Source organism: Cyclopterus lumpus, chromosome 8 (assembly GCF_009769545.1).
Source record: "Cyclopterus lumpus isolate fCycLum1 chromosome 8, fCycLum1.pri, whole genome shotgun sequence".
Taxonomy (NCBI): domain Eukaryota; kingdom Metazoa; phylum Chordata; class Actinopteri; order Perciformes; family Cyclopteridae; genus Cyclopterus; species Cyclopterus lumpus.
In genome coordinates this window covers 16529191-16551518 of record NC_046973.1, presented here as the reverse complement: position 1 = coordinate 16551518, position 22328 = coordinate 16529191, and the positions used below count along the sequence as shown (strand labels likewise).

Sequence of the window (22328 nt, the reverse complement as noted above, 5' to 3'; positions counted from 1 at the left end):
AGAACAGTCCTCTGAAAAAGTTTCAAAAGAAACTTTTATCAAAATAATAATAATTATAAAAATGATACCAGAAACCCAAAAGGTTTCCCCCATGCGGACAAGCCAAAGAACCCTACATGGTTCCAGTTAGCACTTTTAATTTCTCAGAGTGGTTTATAGAAGATGTGTGTGCAGACTGACATATTCTATTTAACATGAAACATTTACATTCACCCTAGATGTCGGCTAATGTGCGAAACCCAGATGGTTCAGTCATGTTGGACATGCACACTGTGACAGGAGACATCTGTACAGCAAACACGTAACACATTCAACATGAGAGGCCGAGCTGCTCACTGGAGTCACCAGATCTGCTCATTACGTAATGTGTGTTTGAGCTAAAGAGCGGGTTAAGTGTAGCGTTTACTTTCCTTAACAACCCTCTGTCTCAGTGGTGCTATCAGGCTGATTTAATTAGATGTTAACCCTTCTTTATTGATTACTCCTTCTGTCTGCTCACTGCAAAGCAGCCTCATACACAAGTTCTCTGCAACCCTGATGTCTGCCAAAATAAAAACCGTCCAAGAGCTCTTTTGTTTTGGATTTCTGTGGTGGGGGGGGTGGTTGTTGCTGTGGCACAGCCCAGCTTACCCAGCATGTAGTAACTAGGCATTACTACCTTATTGCATGGAGCTCAGTGGAGTTTTCCACTGCGACCTCAACTCAGGAGGGACATATGCCGGGGAACTGGGTGTGGTCATCTGTTTGTGGGTGTTTATTTAAAATATGTAGTCACATAGACATATTTTACCATAATCCTACTTGAGCTTTACCTCCTATTGTATTCCCCTTCCATCACACGGCTAGCAACGCAGACCTCCCAAATGAAAGCAAAGCAACAAATGTCTCCTCTGGGCATTAACTCCCCACCTCTTTCTGCTTTTTGTCTCTCTGTCTGACTCCCTCGGATTTTCTGCTGCTCTCATTTCCGCCGACTGTTAGGGTAGTTACCCTGTTGATACAGCCGACGGCGCTGCCATGTTAGAAGCAATATCCCATCTTAGCTGAGAGGAGACTTCCCTTCCTTTGGCCCCACAACCTCCAACTCCCTCCCACTACCTCCCAAACTGAGAACTACAGTTTTTTTTTTTTTTTTTGTAAGAGGATATCAGACGATACAGCTTGCAACGTTTGACATTGGAATAAAAGAAGCTTGTTTGTGTAGGTAAGAGTGTGGGAGTCACTCCGATTGGATAGGAAGCTTCTGCCCCTTGAATTCTTGTTTCCTGCACACACACACACACACACACACACACACACGCACACACACACACGTACACACACACACGTCAACATGCAAACTCTAAGCTAATTCAGTACTGGGCACTCATGTTACTGCCTCCTTTTTGTGCAACAGGGAGAGGGGGCTTAAGGGATGTGGGCGGAGGATGGCCGGAGGAGGGAGGGGAAAGCAGAGAGGGAAGGCTGGGGCTCTGGGGTGGGGGCGGAGAACAGAAGGAGCTTTGGTACAACAGTGGAAAGTAGGATTGTGAGTTTGTCTGGTTGAACACATGAGAAAAAGACTAAAGAAGATGAGTGGATCAAAGAGACGTGACAAGGTTTGAAGGATGTGGTGCAGCAACAGAAGACCGGATTTGTCTCACTTGAACAGGAAACCAACAAGAGTAGAAGAAACAAGTACAACAAGAACAAGGTGCAAGAGACAGAGAACTTGCCTGAACAAGAAGCAGCTAAAGAAGAGGCATGCTACTATTTACCCAAGAAGGGAGAGAAACCCAGAGTCAAAGCTAACAGGCAGGAAGAATGTGAGGAGGAGGTCAGCGAGGTAAAAGAAAACATAAGAAAGCAGAGAGGCAAAAGATTAACACTCTAGAGAGAGAGAGAGAGAGAGAGATTGTGTGTGTGAGGTTGAGCCAAAGAGTGGGGAAGAAATGTGAAAACAGAGGGGGACAGAAAGCAGATGACGAGTGAGTGTTGAGCAAGCAGAGAGCAAGACAGAAGGTGAGGGGGCCTCCGGGTGAAGTTAGCAGGAGGTGAGAGGAATGAGGGGACTGCAGTCATTCTTCTCGTTGGTGATCACCCTCTTCTTTTTGGGGAGCCTGCTGACCACTCTCATCTGGTACATGGCCGACAACAAGTAAGTGTGCAGCTGCCTTTCCCAACCACACAGCACTTTCTTCAATCCTTTTGATTTTTGTATTTGGGCGCTGGAGGTGTGATCGTGGAGATCGTGGAGACTAAGATTAAGCAGCATGCTGTTCTGGGTTTTTCCTTGGGTAGAAGTATGCTATAGCTTTCATTTTCGCAGTTTTTTCTACTCATGTCGTCCTCTTGAAAAGACATAAAGGATGTCAGATGTTGTTTGTGTATAATGACTCTGATGTGCATCTGTGTGCCAATGTTGGGATGTATTGCACAATGCCGAGTAATCTACGAGCGAACATACTAGAAATTCATTTGAAAAGCGCAACTTCCCTTTTCAAAGGCAATTTATTTTCCAAAACGCAATGACAGACACCTTCACACTGAAATAACTTAAAAATGAGGCAACCACACCACCTGAAATGAAACTGGATTCTATCAGAGATTTGATTTGATAATCTTGGAAACATTTCTAAAACGTACTAACAGGAAGGGAAGAGAATACAGTACTACGAGCAACACATAATCTCCCACAGACCACACACATTACAACACACATACCTGCCAGCGGAAAAAAAAGTTTCTTGTATGGAGAGTTTAACTTAGCTCTCAGCCAGGTCGATGGGAAACCTCTGACTGCAGAACTTGGGATGATTATTCTATTTGCTTCAGTGTTTATTGAAGTTAGAATTTCACACATAAAAAAAAAAAACTCCTTTAGCTTATAGATGATCCCGCTTTGAAGATCAATAAGGTGTTGACTTGGTTGGGATTGCTTCATGTAATGCATATGTGTATGGAACCAAATCATACAGCTTAATTCAATGTTATCTCTGATATCAGTATTTCACTCACCTGTCCTGTGTCTCTCTTGTTCGTGCCACAGTAATGTGGACCCTAAAAAACCATCTCCTCAAAAGAAAAGTGCCCCTCAGCCTTCTGACGTTTGTAAAGGCTGCAGGTGAGAGCAAACACCATCACCAACATTTCTGTTTATGCTTTTAAGACATGTCTGTCACGGAGCGGGAACTGTTGAGGACTCGGACACAGAGTAGAGGTTTTCTAACAATCATTTATTTTTAACAAAAACAAAATCACAGGGAAAATCCTGGAAACAAATAACTCCTCCGAAGAGTGATGAACAAGGAAATGCTAAACAAAACGGGAAGCCAACAAAAACCCTCTCTCAGTGAGGGAAGGAGAAAATAATAATCTATAACTAGGTTTGGCCTAGACAAAACTGAGACCTGGACTTGACCATGACATAAGGCGTGTGTGTGTGCAGGACGTAAGGATCAGACACACTGGCAGAGGACAAGGGGAGATGCTGACTATAAGTACACAAGGAAAGTGGGGAAACAGGTGGACACAATCAGGAATCAGGGAAGACAATCAGACTGGTGACACATGAGGAAGGGTAAGGAACCTGAAACGAGAGGAGAGTTAATTTCCAAAATAAAACAGGGAAGTCACAAAACAAACATGGAGACAGGACAAAAACCCAACTTGACAGGTGTGACCAGGCCCGGTGTGGGTAATCGGGAGAGTTCCCGGTGGGCCGCTTCACTTCTGGGCCGGTCGAGAATTTTATTTGTTGACATTTGTCACGTTAGTTCATCTTCTCTTAAAGTGGGCTAGACACATTCCGCATTCTGACACCGCAGCCTCTGCATGGGTTGTACCATGCGAGGAAGTTCTCCCCTCCCAAATAGAGTTGGTTCGGTCCGTAGCCCGTCTTTTCCAAAAAGTTTTCTCTAGGCTACCGATAGCTGGGCCGGCCCGACCGCAGCGATACGTGTCAGGGAGGATGGAAGGGAGGCTGGACGGGAGGAAGAGGGCAGGAGGGGCTGAAAAAGCCAGGTTGAAAAAAAGAAAGGCATTGGAGGAGGATGCTGCCAAATGTGCCAAGCTTACTGATTTATTTTCAAGAGGACAAACACAAGTGGCAACTGGTAAAGAGAGACAAAGTCCTAATGATTAGCAACGTAACTATTCAGCTAACGTTGTAGCCTTGATTAATAGCGTTGTCAACCTATTCCCAAGCAAAATATTAAATTGAATTAAAATATTAGCCTTTTTATATCACCCAAAATATGGCGATCCATAGACTTTGCAAATATTGATATTGAAGTATGCAGTAATATGACCTAATTTTTCTTTGTAGCTTTGGAGCAGCAGATAAGACTATAAGTATACTGTACTGCCAACAGTTTCTTCACCGTGTAGACAGGCCCCCCTTCGATCATTCGAGGGGGCGGCTTGGGGTTCGGCATCATGGTGCTCTCCTTGACTGGTTTGATCTTGCTAACATGAAATGTAGGATGTACCCTGAGGGACCGGGGCAGGCGGAGGCGCACAGCTGCTGGGTTGATGATCCTCGAGATGGGGAACAGGCCGACAAAACGTGGAGCCAGCTTTCGTGATTCTACCTGTAAGGGTGGTTCCTTGGCCGCGAGCCATACTCGCTGGCTGGGCTGATATACAGGTGCCGGTCTCCTCCTGCGGTCTGCTGCTCTCTTTACCCTGTCCCCCTGTCGGATTAGTGTCTGGCGTGCTGTTGCCCAGATGCGGCGGCAGCGACGGATTAAGGCATGGGTGGAGGGCACAGACACCTCTGGTTCGGACTCGGAAAAAACAGGGGGTTGGTAACCAAACACACAATGGACAGGAGACATACCAGTGGCGGAGGTGGGAAGGGAGTTATGGGCGTACTCGACCCATGTCAGGTGTTGGCTCCATGACGCAGGATTCTGTGCCACCAGGCATCGGAGGCCAGTTTCCAGCTGTTGATTGAGGTGCTCCGCCTGGCCGTTAGCCTCAGGATGGTACCCAGATGTGAGGCTAACGGTGGCGCCGATGAGCTTACAGAACTCCTTCCAGAACCGTGAGACAAATTGGGGCCCCCGATCCGACACAATGTCTTGGGGGAATCCGTGGATCCTAAACACATTGTTCATCATAATATCCACCATCTCTTTAGCTGACGTCAACTTGGGTAAGGCTAAAAAATTTGCCATCTTAGAGAATCTGTCCGCCACGGTCAAAACCGCCGTGTTACACTTGGAGATCGGGAGCCCCGTGATAAAGTCCAAAGAGATTTCTGCCCACGGCCGGGACGGAATGGACAGCGACAGCAGCAAGCCTGCACGGGTTCTGGAGGAGTTCTTGTTCCTGGCGGAGACGGAACATGCCTCAACGTACTCCCGGACCTCCGGCTCCATGGACGGCCACCAGAACCTCTGCGTGATGGCGAACATGGTCCGACGTACGCCCGGATGGCAGGTGAGCAAAGACGAGTGAGCCCAGTGGATCCCCTGTGGGCGCAGATTAACGGGGACAAACATACGATTATCTCGGCACCCACGAGGTGGAGGGGTCTCACCGTTAGCCTGCATCACCTCGGTTTCTATAGGCCAGGTAACCTCTCCAACCACACAGTTAAGTGGAAGGATGGGCTCAGGTTCCATGGCCACAGGCTCGGGGCTGAAAAGACGGGACAGGTCATCAGGCTTGGTATTCTTTGACCCCGGTCTGTAGGATAGGGAAAAATCAAAACGGTTAAAAAACAAAGACCAGCGGGCTTGGCGGGAATTTAAACGTTTAGCTTTCTTAATATACTGCAGGTTCTTGTGGTCTGTCCAAATCAGAAACGGGTGCTGTGCCCACTCCTCCAGCGCCACCTTCACCGCAAGCAGCTCACGATCTACCACGCCGTAGTTCCGTTCCGCCGCCGTCAGTCGTCGTGATAACAAAGCACAGGGGTGAAGCTTGTGGTCCAACTCTGCTCGCTGGGAGAGAATGGCCCCGATCCCGTCATTAGAGGGAATAAATCATAATGTCAATATAAACATATACAAAATGGTCTAAAAATTCTCTCAACACGTCGTTTATCATCGACTGAAAAACTGCTGGGGCGTTGGTGAGACCAAAAGGCATGACAAGATATTAATAATGTCCGGATGGCATGTTGAAACCTGTTTTCCACTCATCCCCCTCCCTAATGCGGACCAGATGATAAGCGTTGCGTAAGTCCAGTTTGGTGAAAATCTGTGCCTGTTGAAGCTGGTCGAATACTGTATTCATGAGGGGAAGAGGATATCTGTTCTTAAATGTGATTTCTTTAAGCGGACTATAGTCAATGCAGGGGCGAAGAGTTCCATCCTTTTTCCACACAGAAGAAACCAGCCCCTGCTGGGGATGAGGAAGGTCGGATCAACCCTGTTCTCAAAGACGACTCGATATAGTCCTTCATGGCCTGCCTCTCAGGCCCAGAAACTGAATAAAGATGGCCCTTTGGGATGGTGGAGCCGGGCAGGAGATCAATGGGGCAGTCATATACGCGATGCGGCGGTAGGGCTGTTCCTTTGCTTTTACTAAAAACCTCCGCGAGATGATGGTAGCAGCTTGGCACCCTTGTCAGATCAGTGATCTCCGAGTCTGGGACAGAGTGAGTAAAAACACTGTTAAGAGTAGGGTTCTTCTCTTCCTACAACTCTCCCCCCACTCCATAATGTCCCCAGTGCGCCAATCTATGCGTGGGTTGTGGCAAACTAGCCACGAATACCCGAGGATGAGATGGCGCAGAGGTGAGCGTATAAGGTACAACCTTATGCGCTCCCAATGATCGGCGATGCGAAGATCTACTGGTTCGGTAACATGTGTTATTGTCAACAATGCGATCCCATTTAACAGGCTTACTCAGTGGGTTAACCCGAAGCCCCAGTCTCTGCGCTAAACCCCAGTCGATCAGGCGCTCATCTGCCTCTGAGTCAATCAGTACTCCCAGCTCAAGGTCTTTATTGCATCAATGAAGTCTTTCCAGAAAGACAACACCCTCAGGTGTATTGTGAAAGTGTCAGAAATCCTTCAGGTCATGCAGAAACAGAGCAGTGGGCCTTTGAAGTCAGTAAAAATGTAAGAGTTTCATCCACCTAAAATAAAAAAGTATCTTTCAGTATAAATAGCTGCCTGTGTCTGTATCTGTACAGGTAAATGACAGTATGGGAGTTGAAGAGGTTCATCTTCACTGTGGTTAATCATCATGGGGTGAGTGTAACTGCTGGGACATGAGTCACCAACAGGTTGGCCTTCATGGGACAGGCGGCGATGAGGTGGCCCTGCCCTCCTGATAGCGCCGCTTCCGCGCCTCCTGAGAGAGCCGGGCCCTTCCCTTCTGCATGTGCTCATCCTCTCCTCCGTCGGGAGGTCGTGAATGTTGCTCAGGCGAGATCCGACGTGGTGCGGCGTGCCTGAGAGCCGCTAAAGAACCCGGTGCAGTGACTGTCGACCTGGACCCGCGCTGCTGCCTCCGTTCCTGCAGCCGGTTGTCTGTGCGGATGGCGAGGGCGATGAGGGAATCGAGGTCCGGAGGGAGGTCCAATGGGACAAAGAGGTCCTGGATCAGATCTGAAAGTCCTTTCAGAAAAACATCGTATAGGGCCTTGGTGTTCCACCCGCTCTCCGTCACCAGGGTGCGAAAGCAAATGGCGTAATCACAAACAGGCTCTCCTCCCTGCTTCAACCGGCTGAGCTCCCCAGCCCTTTCTCGGTCTGTCCCTACAGGGTCAAAGACGAGTTTGAGAGCGTCGGAAAACTTCTGAGGCGAAGAACAAACTGCCGAACTCCTGGCCCACTCAGCTTTGGCCCACGACTTGGCCCTTTCCGTGAGATGAGACATCATGAAGGCGACCTTGGATCTTTCTGTGTGAAAGTGAAGAGGAGACTGCTCAAAGTGCATTTCGCATTCAATGATGAATGACCTACTTTGTCTGATGGTCCCTGAGTATCGTTCTGGGGGTGCCAGCCTGGTGCATGCGTCAGCATGTGTGGCTACAGGAGAGGGCTCAGAAGGCGTGGGAGGTTGCTCGGGAGCAGCGGCTGGGTTCAGGGAGAGGAGGGTGAAGATCTGTTCCACCTGGGTGCTGAGAAGTCCCACCTGCGTAGTCAAGGTGGCCTTAAACCCCTCCTGGCTTTGAGCTAGTCCCCTGACTCCTCGATCGAGACCAGCCACCAGATCCTCCTGCTGCGCCAGCCTTGAGGCTTGAGTGCACAGCGCCGCAGTCAGCTGGTCCACCTCTGCCGAGTCCATTCTGGCCAGTGTGTACTGTCACGGAGCGGGAACTGTTGAGGAGGACTCGGACGCAGAGTAGAGGTTTTCCTAACAATCATTTATTTACAACAAAAAATCACAGGGAAAATCCTGGAAACAAATATCTCCTCCGAAGAGTGATGAACGAGGAAATGCTAAACAAAACGGGAAGCCAACAAAAACCCTCTCTCAGCGAGGGAAGGAGAAAATAATAATCTATAACTAGGTTCGGCCTAGACAAAACTGAGACCTGGACTTGACAATGACATAAGGCGTGTGTGGAGGACAAAAGGATCAGACACACTGGCACAGGACAAGGGGAGACGCCGACTATAAGTACACATGAGGGAAGTGGGGATACAGGTGGACACAATCAGGAATCAGGGAAGACAATCAGACTGGTGACACATGAGGAAGGGCAAGGAACCTGAAACGAGAGGAGAGTTAATTTCCAAAATAAAACAGGGAGTCACAAAACAAACATGGAGACAGGACAAAAAAACAAATTGACATACAGGTGTGACAATGTCACCGCAACTTGAATCACACCCTTGTGTGTGTGTGTGTGTGTGTGTGTGTGTGTGTGTGTGTGTGTGTGTGTCTGCGTGTGTCCGTCACAGGGATGTCATTAACAAAGTATTAGAGCATTACTCTAAAACCTGGAAGAAGCAGGAGGACAATTACCAAAAGTTCAGGTAAGAGAAAAGGACACACTGTCAAACTTTTAAATGTTATTTCATTAAGAACAGGTTGACAAAATTGCAAACAATTGTCCATGCAAGCTGTATCTCCTGTGTCCATAGATTTCCATCCTCTCTCAAAAAAACCCGCTTTTAGTTATAATAGCCATGGAAAACAGGAAATCCTTCTAGGTCTCAGTTGGCAGTTTTAGAGAGCTGTCAGAACAACTCAAAACACTACTTGAATAAAATGTTTCAGCATTGCCATTCTATTTTTCACAAAATCCACAAATAGAATGTAGAATGCTATTTTCTTTTTATATGGTAAGAAAGAAGATCATTTTAAGTCATGGAAGTTGGAGTGGAAATAGAAATGTTGATAAAAGCAGAAGAACTTTGCAGGCCGATGTCTACCACATGGTCTAAATATAACATGTCTGAGGGTCATGTGAGTTATGATGAAACTGAAGGACTTCACCGAAATGACCCATGACTGCTTTCCTTATATGAAAGAAGAAACGTTTTCAATTCAATGAGCTCCTACTGAATTTGTCAGACTCCAGACCGCCCTGTATGCTATTTAACCAAGTCTTTGTGGTTCCACAGATCTCAGCTGAGCAACAAGTGCCACGGTTCTGACAAGGCCATCATTACCCAGGCCAACACTCCAGTGGGAGCAAAGCTTGTGTACGATGGAGAAAAGAAGAAGACCCTCCAGGTGACCCCGGAGATTTTCAGCACCTTTGCAAAGGTATGTTGTTTGTCATTCATGAATATTTACCACAACATTTGCTGGTTGGTTGGTGTCTTGATTCCTCTAATGATTTACCACAGACATTAGTTCACTGCTCTGCCAAAGGTCATGTGTCTCCTCAAATGTTGGTTCTTTGACACACACAACTACATACCACGCTTTCTTTTGGTGATGGGCTCACAAACTCAGACCAGACTCCTTCCTGAGCTGGAGTTAGTCTGTGCTGCTGGGCACTGCACTTTCTTATTATTTTTATTTGCTGTGACCGGTAAACACATTTTGGATTAACCACACCACTGAGTTTGTGAGCCCATCACCAATGCTTTTACCACTGTAGGTAAAAGCATTATCTTTACAAGTGAATGGGCAATCACATTTGAACAGTTCACAGGTTTACAACTATTTTGAACAGAGAGAATATTCATCTTCTGGATTTTAAGTATTTGTTTTGAATATTACACAATATTTAAATTTGGGAGGGCAAACTAACACAGGGAGGACCAATATTTGAACAGAGGATTGTGCAAAAGGTATGGAAAATGAGCCGCAGAGGATTTCAGTTGTTTCTTTCATCCTCACTCCTCACCAGAATAGAGTTATGCTGACTTTGGCCTCAGACATATCTAACTCTACATCATACAAAACAAAATAGTGGTGGAGGCCAACACCCACCGGGAACGTGTCTGACTTAATGCAGAGAATACGAACACAGCTATTACTGCAGGCGTACAGAGACCAGATAGCACATTGCTACGAGTCCGGCACCCCATACTCCAGCAGCACCCCCCACAAAAACCCCAGAGGAACCCGGTCGAAAGCCTTCTTCAAGTCCACAAAGTACATGTAGACTGGTTGGGCAAACTTCCAGGACCCCTCCAGTAGTCTTGCGAAGGTAAAGAGCCACTGTTCCACGACCGGGACGAAACCCACACTGCTCCTCTTGAATCTGAGATTCGACAAACGGTTGAGAGCCTCCTTTCCAGCACCCTGGCATAAGCTTTCCCTGGAAGGCTGAGTAGTGTGATATCACGATAGTTCGAGCACACTCTCCAGTCCCCTTTTTGAAAATGGGAACCACCACCCCGGTCTGCCAGTCCATGCGACATTGAAAAGGTGTGTCAGCCAAGACAGTCCAACAATGTCCAGGGCCTTCAGCATCGGCGCCCTTTCCAGGACCCCTCCCACCGACTCCAAGAAGGCCGGATACTCCGAACTGCTGTTTGGTGCATAAACAACAGTCAGAGCCTTACTCCCCCCAACCCGAAGGCGCAGGGAGGCGACACTCTCTTTCTCCCTGGAAAACTCCAACACAGCGAGTATCCCCACTCCCGCCCGGCGCCTCTCACCCTGGGCAACTCCAGAAAAGGACAAAGTCCAACCCTTCTCCAGGAGCTTGGTTCCATAGCCAGTGCTGTGCGTGGAGGTGAGCCCAACTATATCTAGCTGGTACTGCTCCACCTCATGCACCAGCTCTGGCTCTTTCCCCGCTAGCAAAGTGACATTCCCTAGAGCTAGTCTATGCTGCCGGCGATCGGCTCGCACAGGCCCCCGCTGCCCTGTCTACATAGCACCCGACCCCCATGCTTGTCCCTGCGGGTCGTGAGTCTACAGGGAAGCATGACCCATTTTCAGTCAATTCAAATATAAAGTAGGGTGTGCTTTAGGGCGTAGCTAGCTTGTGGTGGATAGGTATCTACCAAGGTGTCATCAGGTCTGGGTGTTGTCTGTGTTTTCATATGATAGTTCACAAACCAATGGGTAAAGTCAGATGGACCACATCAAATTATTATAATATACAGTGTCACACTGTTAGTACATTAGGGTTTACCAGGGGCACCTAGATTTGAACTGGGAATCTCTTGATCTGCAGTCAAATTCTCTTTTACCGAGTTATATATATATATAAAAAAACTCATATGCGTAGTGTAGGTTGCAATCTGGAAAAAGATTTATAGTTGCCTCCATATATGTCAAATGTCAAATTAAAGCTGATTTTATACCCTTTTAGATGGCAACATATATAGAATAGATATAGATATAGAAAAACCAAGACTCTGATGCCACTCAACCAGAGAAGGAAGGAACCATAATCTTGTTTATAAGCAAATGCAATGAATAAATACACACATGTAGGTACAATGCAAAAGAGATCCAACTCTTCCCCTCCCCTAAAATGTCTCTTTCACACAGTATATCAGTTTAAAAGTTTTTTTGTAATACATTTTCTGTTGATGTTAATTCCAGGAGCATCCGTTCCAAAACAAAAAATGGGACACATGTGCTGTTGTTGGGAACGGTGGGATCCTAACCAACAGCACCTGTGGAAAGAGGATCGATTCAGCTCAGTTTGTGATCAGGTGAGAAAGGTGTCCAGTGTAGTGAAGAATCTTAATCAACAGCATTAAACTCATCTCTGTGCAAATGCTAAATAGCCATCCCTGCATTTTCTTTGTCGCTTCTTCAGATGCAACCTACCTCCCTTGGACAAAGGCTATGAGAAACATGTGGGCATCAAGACTGACCTTGTCACAGCAAATCCAAGCATCCTCATAGAGAAGTGAGCGAAAGGATGAGTCACTGCCCCTTAAAATGTTCCCTTTTGTCACATTGCTTGACATCTAGTGTTTATTTTCAGGTATGGGGCTCTGCTGGGGCGTCGGCGTCCATTTGTGGAGAGTTTGCGTAGCTATGGCGATGCCCTGCTGCTCCTTCCTGCCTTCTCGTTCAGCTTCAACACTGCTGTGTGTTTGCGGGCTGTCTACAGCATTGAGGACTTTGAAAGGCTCACACAGACTATATTCTTCAACCCAGAGTACCTCAAGAATCTGGCCCTCTTCTGGCAATCCCAAGGCCTACGAGCACTCCGCCCCAGCTCCGGCCTGATCATGGCCAGCATGGCGCTGGAACAATGTGCCAATGTGCATCTGTATGGGTTCTGGCCCTTCAGCAATCACCCACATGGACTCCACGCCCTGACTAACCACTACTACGACGATAGACAACCTAAAAAGAAATTCCATGCCATGCCAGCTGAGTTTGAATTATTGTTGCAGCTGCACAGTCAGGGGGTGCTCAGGCTTCACCTGGGAGATTGTCGACCAGGTGAAACGTAATTCCCAGACACATGAGCAGCTGATAGGACAGGAGCAAAGTGCTTTGTTTGTAGCCCAGTTGCAGTCTTTCATATTATTTTGAATGAATGGACATATCGTTTTGGGCTGATGTGTCCAATTAAGGTGAATGCTTGGACTTACAGTGAGCAGCAAAGACATTTGCACTAAAATCAAAATGCAACAATTTTAATACTGTAAACATTATAGTGTTGCAATGGATCTAAACTGTATTTATTAATACAAATGTTCCAGCTGGAGTCTGGAGGGAGTTATTTTGATATAAATGGGAATCCTTTGTGGGAGTCGACATTGTAGTGCCTTCTTTTGGATCAAACTGAATGTATTTTGAAGAAATTGGAATACCTCCTTTTACGTGAATATTGTCGGACTAAAACACTTTAACATTTAATGAAAACAGCTGCACAATGAATGTAAAGATTCTTTTGACATTTATTTGTTAAAAAGCGTGTCACACGTAGAACGATATTCTAGAAACACTCGAGGGCAAATGTATTGTACTCACACACTTTAATCACACAATTGTTTTAAAAGGATGGTGCTTATGGAAGACAATATCTGGAAATACCCTGGAAACTACTTCTCACACGAGGTAAACCTCATGGTACAACGGAAACCAACACTTTTTAAGTTCATGTAAATGCAGAATTTAATGACTGTCTTCAATGTAAGGTGATATAATGATTAGGAATTGTGCACTTTGGGGGAAAATATGAACCTTTGGTTTTGAAGTAACATTCGCATCAGGACTTGGGTGGCTCTTGTGTAACTGGGAGTAATGCCTTTAACGATGATACTTATAAAGTCTTAACAGTGATTTTTGTCTTGTGAGCCAGTTTTAGAATCATGTAATTTTTTTCCTGTAACATCGAGGTGAGAGGGAAAATGAAGTCAAATGAATCAGCAAATAAATATTTATCAGAAAGAGGTTATTTGTATGTAATTAGTGGATGGAGCTGAATTCCCCCGTCAACAAAAGCTTTTCCCCAGACGACTCAACTTACATGATTTAGTGTCTTAAGTGTCCCTAAACCTGCCAAGATTTATCATTAAAATTAAGTATGCTGTTACAAACCACATATTTGGCTGGAATACCATATGCTCCATTGATTATTAGCGTAATTTTGCACAAAGCTTGTATATGCATTCCTCTATTGATTCTCTCTATTTTAAACTTGATATAGCAAAAGTATAAACTAATGATATCATTTCTGTTTTATGTTTCCATATTTCTACTTCCATATTCAATGCAGCTGTGGCACTTTTATATGTATTCCTGCATTGATTCTCTTTATTTTAGACCTTACATAGCATTTAAACCTCATGTAAGACATATGCCGGTGTAGTGCATTTGCAAATGCATGATTCTATATATTTTTTACATTATTTATATAATATTTCGGTAAATTATTTAGCCTCATATTTTCCGTTTTAGATGCATCACATTACTATACATTTTTGCACTTCACTAAGTTTCTTCTGTGTGTCCTGCTGCACGGCATCCCACAGTTTTGGAGAGGACCGAAGATGCAAACATCTGGAAACAAAAGGGAACAGGGAAACACAAATATATAACAGGGTAACTCTCTTGACCTGCATAGCTGCTTGACATCCCTTCTTTCCCCCCCGAGTCACATAAACTAGAATAGTTTGGGACATTTTAGACAAAGTTGCTATTCATGCAGATTCTGGGCAAATCGCCTCAAAAGGCCCCTTCCTCACTCTGTAGCGCTCCCTCTTTTGACAGGAAGTCGCCCTCTAGTGGCTCTAACTGCAAAGCATCTCCAGCTGCCTGTCCTCCATTGTACTTCAGTTTGTGTCCTACTCTTCAACAAAACGCAGTAAACACTTTAGTTGAGGAACTTTGGTCACTGGGGAAGAATGAAATGAGGGCTGATTGGCCTCCAGGGGAGGACACTGTCCCCGACTCGGGAACTCTCAGTGAATCACCCGTGGCTTATTGGGAGGGAGTGGCGTCAGTGCTGGAGACAGTGTCAATCATTGCTCTGGGGAGCAGCTGACTGAAGTACTTCTTGTGATGTATGACTGTCTGCTGCAGGCTGGCTTGTTGAACAGATATGTGGAGCCAAGTGGTGAACAGACCAAATCAGAAAGACTGTCACGTTCACGGCCACAACTCTGTTTTTCTTTCCCTCTCTCTGTCCATCTGTTCCACGTTTTGTATTTCTCCCTCTGTGTGTGTGTGTGTGTGTGTGTGCCGGTGGGGCTGTGTGCGTGGTAGCTTCCCCCCCCCTCCCTCTTGCTGCTGGCTGATTAAGCACACCTGCATCCCATCACTCATCATGCTCTGATTTCAAGAAACAAAGATCCAAAATATACAGAGTGCCGAAAATATAAACTAGGTGAAAGGCACAGATCACAAGTACAGGTAAGTGGTTTAATGAAAACATTTTCAATGATCATCAGAGATCTCTGCCAGAAATCTCGATAGACAAACCTGCTTGGTTATGTTTAGGAAAAGACCCTGGTTTGGGTTCAAATAAACACTTTATGGCAGAAAGCCCTAAAGGAAAACTTCTCCCATATACCATGTGATATTGCACTAGAGACAGTGATCCAGAGGGAAAGGGAGACCAAACAGAGGTGAAATTGAGTCTGGAGCCACCTCAGCACCTCATGCCTCTGCAGTCCATCTCTCAACATGGTCCAGTTGAGTTGTAAAGTTTGATTTCCACAGGAAGAAAGCTTTTTCCACCTTCTATTTTTCTTCGTTTGGGTATTATCAAAGATAATTCTGTTTATTCCCTGGCTAATTGGAACAAATATTGTACTCGTAATGCACAGCTGTGGAAGTAGCAAATTACATTAATTCTTGTCACTGTAACAATGTCCTTTTGGGATTATTTATAAATATTAGTAATTTAACTTTAACTTTTATCAAAGATTGTGCTTCGCTACATCTAATCTGTTATAGAGTAATAATAAAACGCACTTAGTGTCAGTGTCAGGGGTTGTTGGGGCTACGATCGCACCTGCAGTTTGCCAACCGTGCAAATGTGTGAAATATAATAATTGATTACTTCATTATGGGTTACGGCATTATTTTCCCACCTTGACTTGGGCCTCTGAGTGTGAGGACTTTCTAGTGTTTGACCACAATCCCTGATGTGACCGACCGCAGAGCTTCATTCAACTCAACATGCATGAGAAACCTGTGAAGAGCGCAGTGGGACAGAGAGGCTGGGTGGACTGGTTATACTGGGACAGAGAGGCTGAGTGGACTGGTTATATGGTGCTTTGAGATTGAACAAGAGAAGTTGAGCCTGGAACAGATTGAGGAGGACTTCTTGGTGCACAAGACAAACAGCACACCGTAGCTTTGTGTGTGAGTGAGCGCACACCGGCTGCAGCCGCTGTAGAATTTATATTGGTTACAGTGTGTGTCCATGTTGTTGCCTTTGTTGTTAATAATTATTTTTTACACCGTATTGTCCATAGAATTTTGCATCTACTGTCGACCATTTAATTATTTAGGTTATGTTATCTTTTCTGGTTAATTCTAGTAAGGCCACACTGAGGAAGACTGTTGTTTAATGTCATCAGTTGATTCTCTTGTGTTTTTCTCCAGACAGACCCTTTACGTGTTTGTTTATGCAATGTTTCTGCTATTATTCACTATACAGAAACAATACAGCAGGGCTTTTTCTTGAAATGAAGTAGAGAAATGATTTACAGATACCCTGAATATTAATCCCTGCTCCCATTCATACATGACCCTATGCAGGAAGTGAGCATTAGGCGGGTCAAGAAAAAGCCAAGAAATGCAGTGGGATTCCTATACGCTTCAGTGAAAGACGACATGTGTGAGACGGACATAATTGAGTTGTCTGCATAGGCTGCAAAGGGACATCTATAAAAATGAAAGTTTGGACATAAGGCTCTGTGGCGTGTTGTGTGGGCTATACGTTGCTTATAATTTGTTGCCTAGATGTCTTCTTCTGTCTTGTTCCTCTTCTCCCCCTTTAAAAAAAAGGAATTTGTACTTTACTTTTATTTAATAAGTTTATTGTTTAAGTAATTCAAGTATTCTAGTACTCTTTCCGTTCCTGGCAATGCGTTAATGTCATTTAAAGCCTCACAGACTCAGATGTTCTCTCATCACAAGCTGAAGTTCATCTGTCACCGAATAAACTGCCAAAGTGTCAAACGTAATGACACGACGAACATGAGCTGAAGTGACATCTCTTCGGTCTCCTGCGTTGTTCCTGCCAGTGAAAACAACGTCAGCGTGTGTGTAATTCTGCTGATAGCTCTGCGGAGACCCTGCTCCCCACCAATCAAAATCAAACATTGCAGATCTCACACTGACAACAATAACAACACAATACTCAACACTTCAAGAGTGGGAAGCCCCCCTTCCCTCCCCCGATGCTTTTTTGTGCTCGGCTGTGTAGCCCAAACAAAAGATGCAGAAACGCCATTCAATATGCAATTCTGATTTATTTTTTTAGGAAAATAGGTCTTTTCACATGCAAATATCTTCATCAAAGAATATGAAAAAAATCTTTACCAAGGGATACCAGAATGGCACTCAAAGAAATGTACATTTTACAAAAGGCATAGAAAACACACAAATACACAAATGCATGTATGAATCAGAGTTTGTACTGGTAATACCACTGGTTTTATTGCCACATCCCGCATGAGTGACCATTAAAAAAACATGAGGGAAACACTAGCCTTTCTTCTGATCACATTATTTTTTACATAGACAGACAGATGCTGAGGGTGGACATTGTGGTATCCCTGATAAATAGACCCACAAAAGACTTCTGATACAACCACTGTGTGATGGGCTTTCACGTATAAATCATTCAGCTGCCAGGTATGAGGGATAATTAAATGGCTGTCAGTTCCAACATCTGTCTTTAAAGGTACTCAAATGCCTATTGGCAATGTCAAGTGACACATATCTAAAATGTAGATTATTTTATGTTGTTTTTTTTGTTTTTGCTACCTCGCAAAATAAAAAGTTTAACTGGCAATATGTTTCAGCTTAAAAAAGCCTTTTAAAAAATCGATACCACTTTCACAAAGAATGAACATTCCCGAAACATGCTGCACAGCAGTCAAAACACACATTGGCACACGTATGTGCCTCAGTACCAACTTGATTTGAGTGTGTTTAAGAGACATTTTGGAGACACATGATTTTCAAAAGGACAGCAACAATATGCAGAGGGGAATAAACCCTCATACAAGTAGCCGTGAAAGCCATCTCTGTTCATCGAGTACACTTTTTTTTCTTTCGACCTTATCCTCTTACTTTCTCAGTCACCAAATAAAAAAAAAAGTCACAACCTAGAATAGTTTTGGAGATGTGAGGCCAAGCTGCCAGTCATGGGACCGCCTCAAAAGGCCCCTTCCTCACTCTGTAGCGCTCCCTCTTTTGACAGGAAGTCGCCCTCTAGTGGCTCTAACTGCAAAGCATCTCCAGCTGCCTGTCATCCATTGTACTTCAGTTTGTGTCCTACTCTTCAACAAAACGCAGTAAACACTTTAGTTGAGGAACTTTGGTCACTGGGGAAGAATGAAATGAGGGCTGATTGGCCTCCAGGGGAGGACACTGTCCCCGACTGGGGAACTTTCAGTGAATCACCCGTGGCTTATTGGGAGGGAGTGGCGTCAGTGCTGGAGACAGTGTCAATCATTGCTCTGGGGAGCAGCTGACTGAAGTACTTCTTGTGATGTATGACTGTCTGCTGCAGGCTGGCTTGTTGAACAGATATGTGGAGCCAAGTGGTGAACAGACCAAATCAGAAAGACGCTTTCTACTCGAGCATCCTGTTGTATCGTCAGAGTCCAGCCTCACAGCTTCACGTGAGTGTTGGTCCAGTAATTTCACTTTTTGCTGGACGGCATTTATGAAATCAAGAATATAATGTCCCAGTTTTCAGATTTGCCCCCCTTCAAACTGTCATCATGCTTGTTAGGAAAGCCACTGTGGGCAAAGCTTTGAATGGTTTGAATAATTTGGCACTTCATGTTCTTTTGTTTGTGTCCATGCACATGGCTGTTCAGCAGATTTCAGAACAATGTTGGAAAAGGAGTAACACTTAAAAAAAGAAAGAAGACATAGCCCAGAGGTTTGCTACATACATTAGATACTGACACTTTAACATACAAGGAATAGTCTGGCTTTTTTTCATTACATCAATAAGTCACTGTAGCCGACATATTACAAAAATATACTGTCATATTTCAATTTTTTTTTTTTTTGTTTACAATTGGAAGGCAATGTAAAACACAATAACCATACATATCCATACACCAAATTAAATATATAAAAAAGCTTTATTTTTCTTTATTTTACAAAAAAAAGTTCTTGAAAAAAGTAAAATTGTGTTTTCATATAAAACACTAGGCTCAAACATAAAAATTAACTCTGTTTTGGAGTTTGGATTTTAAAATCCTGTTCCAAAAAGCAAAAACACTTACTGTAATACAAAAACAAGTGACTTTTACAAAAGGGTTGGTCTTACGTGGGTATTTTGAGACTCATGGCCACAAACAACCAGGCTTCAGGGCAGCCTATCATGAAAACTTGGCACTGACACTTGCATCACACAAACAGTGTTTGGTCTCACGGTATTATAGTAATGGCTTTAAACCTTTTCCATTACAACGTGGAGATATTGCAGCCTTGTACATCTGACACTGGAATCGTAGCGCTGAGAAGACTAGACTGACACAAGTCTATTGACATAAGGCATGTCAATAGAAAAGGAACTCTAAAGCTGGTTAAGTTGTTGCTGGATGCAGGAAGCATCTTCCTCTGGTATCTACTACCCAATAAAGGACGCCCCCTTTTCCAAAGAACATACCACCAGGGGGCAGTCAACTACAAGGCAGATGAGACAGCAGTGGAGTGCTGAGCAACCTTGTTCAATAGCCATGAAGAGCCAGAGCAAGAAACTGAGACCTTTTTAAGAGTAAGGTATAAAAACTGGATTGCTTATGCACCTCGTTAAAAAGAACACTTTTTTTCGCAGGAAATTTCAGATGTACACCGAATAAAATAGCCACCTGCTGTACTCATTAGTTTCTGAGAAGCATCTGGTGTAGCACAGTTGTAAAAAAATTAAATTAAAACACAGGAAACTACAAACACACTGTCAAATGCCAAGTCACAGCAAGATAACACTGGAAACTCTACACTGGAGAGAAAGCAGACACAGAACATGACTGACAGGACACAGCCTTCAGGAAGGTGATGTTCTCACTGCATTATAAAGTCATTGCTTTAGGCGCTGCCATTTTGTTGCATGTACACTGTTACGGTGTTCCTTGATAACACCATTACAGTATGGAGTCATTGCTTTAGCTTGTCAGAGCACACTGATGTCATGGCATCCGTTTGCCTTTGAATTATGATACTTCATTTTGATGTCCGAAGAATTGGGATGCCAATGTATTAATGGAGATGGTGTCTTTGCAGAGGAGCGGCCAGACAATTAGTTTAGCCAAATCTGGGATCAATCTGATTTGCAACGGAACTCATTATCATTCAGTAATTTTCCAAAGTTCAAATCCCTAAGAAAGGATGAACGAGAAGACAACAGAGGTCAATAATCTGCTGAGGAGAACGAGACATGTAAACTACAGTTTGTGTAGGTGCGATGTTTTAAGTTACACAGTGAAAGCCCGAACAAAACAAATTGTCAGCTGCATTATCACGTCTGTTTTTACACACCTTAGTACACAAACACATCTTCTCCAGCTTGCAGGATTCTTTAAGGCACAGTGGTGTTTAAATATCCGAGGAAGATTGCAACAACTCGTCATCCAGTCTGTAATATATACATGGTTTCAATACATGTCACTGTTTCTGGGGTTAAATCCATACAGAGGGCTTACCCTCTCCGGATTTGCTGCTGCTGCTGTTGCTGCTACTTCCTCCTGCACTGCTGCCTCCTTTCCCGTGTTTGAATCTATGCTTGCGCTCTTTCTGAGGCTGAGGCTGTGGCTGAGGCTGTGCCTGGATGATGTTACTTTGGGGCTTGTCGTCCTGGTTGTCCCCAAGATGCTCCTCTGCCCGATGCTGCTGACTGTAGGCCTGGATGGCCGCCTCCAGTTGCTCATGAGCTTGCTGGATCATGTCCTTGTTCAAAGCTACACGGGCCTCCCCTCCAGTGGGAAAGTTATCCTCATTGCTACCAAATTGCTGCTGCTCCTCTTGGGCAATGTTGGCCCGGTTCTGCTTGCATGCCATTTTAGCGTTGCTCAGGTCCGTGTACGGCATCTGCTCTGGCTTCACCACAATGTTGTAGCCAGGTGGAGCTGATGGGGTGTTCCATGAGAAGGGGTAACCGACGTAGTCTGCAGCCCCATCTCCACCCACCCCTCCCTCAGAGATTGCCTCAGGCCCTGTCCCCCCTACTGATCCCTCCACACCTCCATTGGTGCCCAGCAATCCCAACTGGTACTCATCCTCCTGGGGTGGGCAGCGCCGGCGGCGAAGAATGTCACAAATGGTACCGATCCCCAGATGGAGCATCTCCCAAATGTTGAGCGTGAGGCAAAGGACAGTGACACCATACATGATGCGCAGGAAGATTGTCTTCTCTGTAGGCCGCGACACAAAGCAGTCAACACTGTGGGGACAAGGTTGTCTCGAGCACACAAACACGGGCGTCACATGAAACCCATACAGCAAATACTGGCCTGCAAGGAAGCCTGCTTCTAGCAGTGTACGAATCACCAGTTGCAAAACATAGACCCGCATCAGCCCCTCATCTCTTATACGTTTGCGCCCATCATGCCGGATTTTGGGTTTGGGTGCGGGTTGCAGTGGATCCCGCGGCCTTTTTGGGGGCTCGATTTCTGGCACCTCGTAGATCATGGGATCATCCTCTTGGTCCTCCTCAGTCTCCTCAATGCCCCGGTGCTGCCGTGCTCCGAAGCAGATTTTCCTGGGCTTCCTGTGCGTGTAGCCTCCTCCTCCTGTTCTAACTGCAGCAGAGCCCGCTCCTCCTTTGGATTCATCGATTCGTGCAATCTTGTTGACGGCATAGCCCATGTACATAAGAGAAGGCATCGCCACTAAGATGATCTGGAAGACCCAAAAGCGAACGTGAGATAGAGGTGCGAAGGCGTCGTAGCAGACATTCTCGCAGCCCGGCTGGCCCGAGTTGCAGACAAACTTGCTCTGTTCGTCGTAGTAGATGGACTCTCCCCCAACAGCCGTGAGCACGATGCGGAAGACGATGAGCACGGTGAGCCACAGCTTCCCCACGAAGGTGGAGTGGTTGTGGATCTCCTCCAGCAGCCGCGTGAGGAAGCTCCAGCTCATGGTGTCGCTGGACAGTGGGGCAGACAGTGTCCCTCTCTCACCTTTTCACAGACTCTGGAGAAAGACAAGTGGAGATAAAAGAAGACATATAAGATGAATAATAATAAATGCAAATTTCATAACTTGATCAAAAGCAAGTAGTACAGCAATTCATTCCTGTGGAAATAGCATTAGTTCATGCAGGAAAAGGGGTGACTTGATAATTGCCTTAATTCAACTA

At 45.2% G+C, this 22328-nt stretch overlaps 2 protein-coding genes across 4 annotated transcripts; one reads left to right on the top strand and one right to left on the bottom strand.

Annotated features, from left to right (window-relative positions):
* Positions 1–1494: 1494 nt before the first annotated feature.
* st8sia6 (ST8 alpha-N-acetyl-neuraminide alpha-2,8-sialyltransferase 6) lies at positions 1495–13725 on the top strand. Of its 2 annotated transcripts, XM_034539164.1 has the most exons (7): positions 1495–2137; positions 3029–3103; positions 8851–8925; positions 9517–9661; positions 11909–12021; positions 12129–12221; positions 12300–13725. In XM_034539164.1, the coding sequence occupies exons 1-7, from the start codon at positions 2043–2045 to the stop codon at positions 12775–12777; spliced, it is 1074 nt and encodes a 357-aa protein (XP_034395055.1). In that variant the 5' UTR covers positions 1495–2042; the 3' UTR covers positions 12778–13725. The 2 variants fall into 2 exon arrangements, with proteins under 2 accessions (XP_034395055.1, XP_034395056.1); XM_034539165.1 differs by lacking the exon at positions 3029–3103.
* Positions 13726–20650: 6925 nt separating this feature from the next.
* On the bottom strand, positions 20651–22108 carry LOC117735033 (gap junction gamma-1 protein). 2 transcript variants are annotated; one of them, XM_034539428.1, is made up of 3 exons: positions 21265–22108; positions 20852–21159; positions 20651–20776 (listed from the first exon to the last, which is right to left on the bottom strand). In XM_034539428.1, the coding sequence occupies exons 1-3, from the start codon at positions 22106–22108 to the stop codon at positions 20651–20653; spliced, it is 1278 nt and encodes a 425-aa protein (XP_034395319.1). The 2 variants fall into 2 exon arrangements, with proteins under 2 accessions (XP_034395319.1, XP_034395318.1); XM_034539427.1 differs by having other exon boundaries at positions 20651–22108.
* Positions 22109–22328: the final 220 nt, after the last annotated feature.

Excerpts from the sequence above, each read along its gene's own strand:
- st8sia6 (XM_034539164.1), top strand. The coding sequence starts at position 2,043 with ATGAGGGGACTGCAGTCATTCTTCTCGTTGGTGATCACCCTCTTCTTT. Across the intron at positions 8,926-9,516 it reads GACAATTACCAAAAGTTCAG|ATCTCAGCTGAGCAACAAGT; the intron begins GTAAGAGAAAAG and ends GTGGTTCCACAG. Across the intron at positions 12,022-12,128 it reads TCAGCTCAGTTTGTGATCAG|ATGCAACCTACCTCCCTTGG; the intron begins GTGAGAAAGGTG and ends TCGCTTCTTCAG.
- LOC117735033 (XM_034539427.1), bottom strand. The coding sequence starts at position 22,108 with ATGAGCTGGAGCTTCCTCACGCGGCTGCTGGAGGAGATCCACAACCAC.